Source organism: Elephas maximus, chromosome 22, assembly GCF_024166365.1.
Source record: "Elephas maximus indicus isolate mEleMax1 chromosome 22, mEleMax1 primary haplotype, whole genome shotgun sequence".
NCBI classification, from domain to species: domain Eukaryota; kingdom Metazoa; phylum Chordata; class Mammalia; order Proboscidea; family Elephantidae; genus Elephas; species Elephas maximus.
In genome coordinates this window covers 11,423,339-11,430,934 of record NC_064840.1, presented here as the reverse complement: position 1 = coordinate 11,430,934, position 7,596 = coordinate 11,423,339, and the positions used below count along the sequence as shown (strand labels likewise).

Genomic DNA, 7,596 nt, shown 5'->3' with positions numbered 1-7,596 from the left:
ACCTCAGGTGGCCAGGTGAGAGCGTGCTGAGCCTTGCTGCCGTAGCCGGTGACCCCACCTTTTAAGCAAGCACCTCCTCAGTTTGCCCAGTGGCCTTATGCTGGCTGTGAAGAAAAGGAACTTTTTTTTTCCCAAATAAAAAAGGTTATTAAATATGTCAAATATACACAAAGCATCATACACCCAACTCTTACCGATTCTTCCTTCCTGGGGCTGCTCCTAAGGCTGCTAGGGGCTCCTGGGGCCTGAGATCTGAACTTTGGAGCTGTCAAGGGTGGGACTGAGCGGGGGTGAGGCATGGCCAGGGATGGGACCTCTCCCCTCTCCCCACAATTCCTAGCAGAAACCACACGGCAGCAGCCAGATTTACAAAGCAGAGGTTCTTTTATTAATATACCAGAAGTCTGGATTCTCTAGGTAGCAAATCACCCATGTACAAAACTTTCCAGCATTTCTCCCATTATCCTTACAAAATGATTGTCTGCATGGTTTGGAGTTAGGCTGGGGAGAGGGGAGCAGGAGGAGGGGCAGAAGGCTCCCCCAAAGCGCCTTCACCAAGGTTGGGGAGGGGCGTGACCCCTCCCTCCCTTTGGCTTCATTCCGCGATGATGAGGGAGGTGAGAGGGCAGCTGGGTTAGAGGTCATCCCAGGTCCCTTGGGGAGTCCACGGCCTATGGCAACACTTGTCCCCTGCTCTGTGGGCTGTCAGCAAATTGGAGACTCGTGAACACCTGCAAAGGGCTGTGGTCCCCATCCTGGACCAGCCCCTCCTACCTAAGAGGCCCCAGCTGCACTGGGGGGACGCTGCTTTGTCTCTGTCCCCTGGAGGCAGGGAATAGGGCGGGGGCCCAGATTGCCAGGGTCAGAACTCATGCCCTCCTGCAGCTGTCCCTCGAACCCTGGTTCCAAAACGCCCGTTTCAACAAAAGCTAAAAGGCACCCAGTCGTGCAAATAGTTTCTTCTCTGGAGAGGGAGGGGGTTTGGCCTGGGGCTCAATGCAAGGCTCTGTGACGGGCACTAGAGACAAATGTGCAGCCTGCGTCTCCTGATTCCAGCGGGAACCACAGGGAGCCTCAGGATTCACCGTTTGCAAAGGGCTGTGCTTTAAAAAGGAGCCCTGGTGGTGTAGTGGTTAAAGCGCTTGGCTGCTAACCAAAAGGTTGGGTGGGTTCGAACCCGCAAGCCTATCCCTGGGAGAAAATTGTGGCAGTCTGCTTCCATTAAAATTACAGCCTTGGAAACCCTGTGGAGCAGTTCTGCTCTCTCCTATAGGGTCGCTACGAGTCGCAATCAACTACAAAACGAGTCGCAATCAACTACAGCAGTGGGTTTTTGGTGCTTTCAAAACAAACACCTGTGCTGCTCCCCTGCTGAGGGGGCAAATCGAGCAAAATTGATGGATCAAGAAGGCTTGGCCTTGGAAACAGCCAGGGAGAAGCGCCTGCTCCCCTGGTCAGGTCCTGCCCCGCCTGCCCTGTGGCTGAGATAAGGATGTAGTGAGGGGGACTTTGGCCTTCCCCACTGTTCCAAGTCATGGGGAACAGTGGAAGCAGCTGGAAGCTGGGGTCAGGGCCAGAATGTCCACCAGTACCCATTTCCTCCACCCACTCCACACCTCCTCACCGCTGCCTCCGGCTGCCAGCTACCATGTCAGTTTTGCGGCCCAGAAGCACCCCAAGGAGGCAACCTCTCAGCCCTGCTGTGCCACCACAAGCACTGCTCAGGGAGGTGACCCCACCAGCCTGCTCTGGATTTGGGCACCAGTCCTGCCTCCACCAGGCTTGATCTCATCAAGTACAACAACTCCCACCAGGCACCGAGGGGTTGGCTAATGGAGGGTTCAGCTGAGCCCATCTCCTGCTGTCGAGTCCCAGGCATGGGGGAGCAGGGCTGACCAGCTCAACTGGGGGAAGCTCTCCCGTCTGCAGGGGGCGTCTCTGTGCTGTCTGCCTCTCTTCCCAACAGGGGCCCTAACCATACTGAGGGAGGGAGTAACTCTTCCTTTCCTTAGCGGAATCCCTCTTTAACCCAAATGCCTATCTGCCTGAACCGGTAAATGATAAGGAAAAGGGATTTTGTCAGGAAAGCTTAATCCAGGAGTGGTCGGGGATGTAGCCTGCTGTCCTCCTCCTGGTCAGGCAGAAAAGCCTGGACTCCCACAGAGGCCATTTTAGAAGACTATTCATCAACAAAGGTTAAAGTTTGGGAGCGAAGGCTTACAGAGCCAGGAAAGGAGCTCTGTCAGCACAGCGCAGTCTTGCTGCCAGCACCCTGGACCATGTGGACACCATCCCCCCGTCACCTTCCATCGGGCCAGGTCCGTCCCCGTTGGGACCTCCGGCCACATTATCCCCTACACACAGAAACACAGGCCTTGGGGATGTGCGTTCTTCCTTCCTATATGGTTTTGTCCCTAAAGCCAAACCTGGGAACCCTGAGACAGGAGCTGCTGGGTGGGGGAGTCTGAAAGCAGCATCAACAAACTGGGCCTGGGGCTGGCCTGTAGAGGGCTGACCCACCTTAAAAGCCAGCCCTGCGGAAACGGGCAGAATCTTTACAATTGGTCTTCCCATAGAGGGCATCTCTGAACCCTTAGGTGGTAGGAAGTACTCACAGTGGTCTGACCCCTAAAACCCCACTGGCTTCTGGCGTTAAAGAGAACAGGGCAAGGTAGTTACGGACCAAGCCCCGTCTTGTATTTGTCCTTCTACATATAATAAATATGTGCGTATATATGAATATGTGCATGTATATATATACATATACACATATATATACATATACACACAGGATTTCAATACATCGTAGTAAAATAGTACTATTGTGTTATTGCATAGAAGAAATGGCTCTTGTAAGCTGGGGCTAGGTGATGGTCTGGGAGCGCTGGCGGCTGCCTGGGGGCTGCTGGGTGCTGGGGACCCCACCACTGCCGCTGAGCTGTCGCTGCTGTTCCTCCTGTCTCCGGGCGTGCTCCTGGTACCACTCCTGGGGCAGAGAGCAGGCGGAGGCTGAGTGGGCTGTGCCCTTGCTGGCCTCCCGGCCAACCCTGTGCCTCCCCCAGGCTGACGAGGTCACCACATCATGGCAGTGACAGAGGTCAAGCGGTGCTGGACTCTCAGGCCCACAGTGGGCAGCAGCAGCATGCCTCTGCCTGCGAGCGTCGGGAACCATCCAGGATGGAGCAGGCACAGCTGCTGGCCACAACCACCTGGGACCCCCACCCCCAAACCTGGGTTCCAGGTACCACCGGGAGTGGTCCCAGTGGTTAATCCCATACCTCCCCGCCAAGCCTTCAAACTCTACTAAAGACAGGGACTGGCAAGCAGCCCCTGCTCAGCAGGGGCAAGACCCACTCCCAGGATAGGACAGGTGGTGAGGGCCTGGACAGCGCAGCTGCGAGGGCATCTACCTGGATCTCCTCTTGATACATCTTTAGGCTCAGATCGCTCTTGGTCCTGGATCTCCGTCCCAGAAACACCACAGAATTTTGCTAAGGAAGAGCAGAGGCTGCAGGGTCCTCTGGGGCTGGGGCCAGGGCCAGGGGCCAGGCCTCTCCCATTCTTTGGCAAAGGGGCAACCCAAAAGTGTGACTGCCATTTGAGGTGGTGGGCACTGGAGGAGGGACGGCACCAAGCTGAAGCCCACCCAGTGTCGTCAAGGCCCCGGGAGGTTTGCCATCACTCCTCACCTCATGCCTCTCCATCTGGGAGAGGGTCTTGAGCAGCCGGGTGACATCGGAGGCGGCTCCCCGCACCTCCCGGTAGAGCTCGAGGATGGTGACCAGCTCTTCTTTGGAGAGTTCCTTCTCCAGGGTGATGCCACTGTCCACTGTGAGCAGGGCGGACAGAACGGGAGAGAGCCCAGGGCTGGGAGCCGCTGGCCTAGCCTGGCCTTCATTAGCCATCCTCCCTGCTGCCCCCGCAGGGTCTTCCCTGTCCCTCCCTCAGCTTGGGATGTAGATGTCAGGAGTGCTGGCTTAGCCAGCAGCTGACAGAGGACAGAGGGTTTCAGAAGGGAGGCTCCAGGACAGCAGACAATGGGCAGACAGCTTATGCCATGGAGATTCGGAGACAGTAAGAAGAGTAAGGAGCCCTGGCAGTACAAATGGTTAAGCACTTGGCTACTAACCAAAAGGTTGGTGGTTCAAACCCACCGGTGCCTCCACGGGAGAAAGACCCGGCCCCCTGCTACTGTAAAGGTTACGGCCTAGGAAACCCTACGTGGCAGTTCTGTTCTGTCCCATGGGGTCACTATGAGTTGGAATTGACTCAACAGCACACAACAACAGCGAAGAACAGGTGTGGGGCAGTGTTGGTGGGGCATTTGAAAGCTGTACACCCCCAAAAACACGCAGCAATCGTTAAAACCCGGATGACTAATACATTGCAGGAGGAAGTACTATTTGGCTTGGCAGTGAACGATATTAATTCAAGAACCAGCCGTATGAACGTATTGTTTAGAAATATGGAGATAATTAAACGAAGAAACAGCTAAGAGTTCAAAGTCTCTGCACGAAAGATAGGGGTGGGGAAAGGCAGGCCCAACTAGCCACCCAACCAGCTAACCAACCAGTTGCCATTGAGTCAATCCCCACTCCTGACGACCACATGTGTGTCCGAGTAGAGCTATGCTCCATAGGGTTTTCAATGACTGCTTTAGCAGAAGTGGGTCAACAGGGCTTTCTTTCAAGGTACCCCTGGATGGACTCGAACCTGCAAACTTCTGGTTAGCAGCAAGTGTGTTAACTGTTTGCACCACCGAGGGACTCAAGGTAGGATAAGGTATTGCTATTTTTCACAATAAGTCTCTACTATTTGTTTTTTCTTAAAGTGTGACGTGTTCTGTTTTTTATTTTAAAAACTAGATCATAAGCATTTTTTTTGTTGTTAATGATTATTTGAAAACCAGTGCAGATAAGAGGCAAGCCAGATAGGTAAGCTGAACAGAAGTTTATCAGAAGGCTGGACTGACCAGACAACTGAACTGGCAACCACTGGATGACCAGAAAGTTGACTGCTAGACAGACAAAGAGATGGTGGCCAGCGACTGCCTGTGGCACTGACTCTCTGCACAGACCTTCTGAGTCCTGGTTCTTGCGGCTGTAGTTCATTCGGAAGACGAAGGCCTCGAGAATGAAGGCGACGATGATTGTCATCACCACCTGGCCAGGAATGGGAGAGAGAAACAAGCAGAGCCGTCAGATGTGACCGCTGCCCCTTCCCCTCCCCAACACTGCAGCCCCTGTGAGCAGGGCGGCTGGAGATGTTGAAGGTGAAGGAGGAAGAGTGCCCTATAACCCAAGACCTACCATGGTCACGATATAAAAGGTCATGAAGTAGAGACGGCTCCAGTGGGAGGTCTGGGAGGTGACGCCTTCCTGGGGACAGAGTGATGTGGCCACATGGTGAGCCTGGGCAGGGCCATGTGTCTGTCCACTCAGGCCCAGAGCCACGTGTCATCCAGCTTTTCACAGATCCCTCTGATTTGCCTTTGGTTGTGGGAGACAAAGAAGAGGGAGCCTGCTCCCCTGGGTCTTACATGTTCTCCCTGCTACCTACACCCCAGAAGTACCCCAGAACACTGGATTCAGGATGAGCCTGGACAAGTCTTCGCCCAAGTGGGGATGGGAGGTGGGAGTTTAAGGAGTGGAAAAAAGAACCCTTGCCACACTCTCTCTTGGCGGAAAGTCACCTCCAGTGGTAGGGAACAGGACAGAGCCTCAGAAGCTAATGGACCCTGGCCACAGGGGAGTGCGAGGAGGCAGGTGTGAAAGCCTGTCCAGCCAATGTGAGGGGGCAGATCCTGGTGGATGCAGCCAAGGCCCAAGGCTCCCAGGGTCCTGCACACACTGGCCTCCCTACAGAACACAGCCCGTCAGACTCAGGGCCCCAACCCTGCACAGCCTGGGGGACAGGGCACCCACACAGGGTGAGGAAGACACAAAGCTGGTGGGAAATGCCCAGAAGTTGACTGTGATTCTTACCATGATGATGTACCAGTTGTTGACAACTGTGAGCTCGAACAAGGTCACTGCCAAAGGGAAAGGAGGGAGAGAAGTGTCTGAATCAGACTTACCCTCTCAAAGTCAAATTTTTTTTTTAATTTTATTGTGCTTTAGGTGATAGTTCACAGTGCAAATTAGTTTCTCATTCAAAAATGTACACACAAATGGTTCTGTGACATTGATTACAATCCCCGCAATGTGTCAGCGCTCTCCCCCTTTTCACCCTGGGTTCCCCATGTCCATTTGTCCAGTTTTCCTGTCCCTCCTACCTTCTCGCCTTGCTTTCGGACAGGTGTGGCCCATTTGGTCTCATATACTCAATTGATCAAAGAAGCATGTTTCTCACGTGTGTTATTACTTGTTTTATAGGCCTGTCTTTGGCTGAAAGGTGGATTTTGGGAGTGGCTTCAGTTCTGAATTATCAGGGTGTTTGGGGGTCATAGTCTCGGAGTTTCCTCCAATCTCTGTCAGACTAGTAAATCTGGTCTTTTTTTTTTTTTTTTTTTGGTGAATTTGAATTTTGTTCTATATCTTTCTCCCACTCTGTCCAGGACCCTCTTCTGTGATCCCTGTCAGAGCAGTTGGTAGTTGTAGCCGGGCACCATCTAGTTCTTCTGGGCTCAAGCTGGTGGAAGTCAAAGTCAATTTCTAGTGGCCTCTGCCCACCTATTGTCTGTGGTGTGCACCAAAACGATGGTGTCCCCGTCAGCTAGCTTGGGCTCTGAGCACCAGGAGAAGCTTCAGGCCCAGCTGCCAAGCAACTGCTCCAGGGACTTCTGCCACTATGGCCTGTCCCCAAAAGGATGTGTATTTTGCCTGAGTAGCCTGTGATGGACCATAGCTGTGACTTGGGGGTACAGGAGGGGAGGGCAGAAGCATTCACCCTCTACTGGTGTGGGTCTGGGGAAGCACTGAGGGCCCCCTGTCCTCTTGAGAAGCTGTGTCCAGCAGAGCCACTTCTCCCCTCTGCCCACCAAGGCCTCTCCATGGAACCTGACACAGTGCTGGGGGTAGCACTGCACTGTGGCAGTGCTGGTGTGGCTGGTTCCCACTCTGAGACAGAGGGGCTGTATTTCTCCCAGCTAAGGCATGAAGCTCTTCCCCTCCTACCTGGAAAAGGAGTAAGATCTGGGGGCTGAGGGAGCCCTAGAAGCTGGCCTGGTCTCCACCCCTACAGCTGGGCAGCCCCCACCCTCCATCTGGGCCAAAGAGGAAAGGGCTGGAGAAAGTGGGGCAAAAAGCTTGGTGCTATACACTGGGAACGCCCTACATGACAAAGGTGACATGCACAGGGAGCGTCCCCCCTGTGGTTTCTCGACTCACCAAAGCTGTTAAGGATGTTATCGAAATTATTGAGATAGTAGTAGCCTTCCTCCACCATAGTCTTGTTGCCCACGGTGTGGTTGACCCAGCGGTAGGCATCCGCGACCGTGCTCAAGCTAACCGGGGAGACAGGAGGTAGAAGGGAAGGTCACAAGGCAATCATCACCTCAACAGAGGACAAAAAGTCTAAACAGACCGCAGAAGCAAATCTACGGAAAACAGCGCCCATGGTAAGCACTGAAATTGCGACCCTGGGCAGGGCTGGAGT

The 7,596-nt window shown here is 53.9% G+C and overlaps 1 protein-coding gene across 8 annotated transcripts in view; it reads right to left on the bottom strand.

Moving 5' to 3' along the window:
* Positions 1-374: 374 nt before the first annotated feature.
* TPCN1 (two pore segment channel 1) overlaps positions 375-7,596 on the bottom strand; it is a 65,506-nt gene continuing 58,284 nt past the window's right edge. For 7 of the 8 annotated variants that reach the window (XM_049865517.1, XM_049865516.1, XM_049865515.1 and 4 more), the window contains 7 exons: positions 7,329-7,444; positions 5,985-6,031; positions 5,310-5,378; positions 5,078-5,162; positions 3,690-3,829; positions 3,411-3,491; positions 375-2,986 (listed from right to left, as the gene is read on the bottom strand). In XM_049865517.1, coding sequence (XP_049721474.1) covers positions 2,864-2,986; positions 3,411-3,491; positions 3,690-3,829; positions 5,078-5,162; positions 5,310-5,378; positions 5,985-6,031; positions 7,329-7,444 — 661 coding nt within the window. In that variant the 3' untranslated portion in view covers positions 375-2,863. The other variant, XM_049865522.1, reaches the window with a different exon arrangement.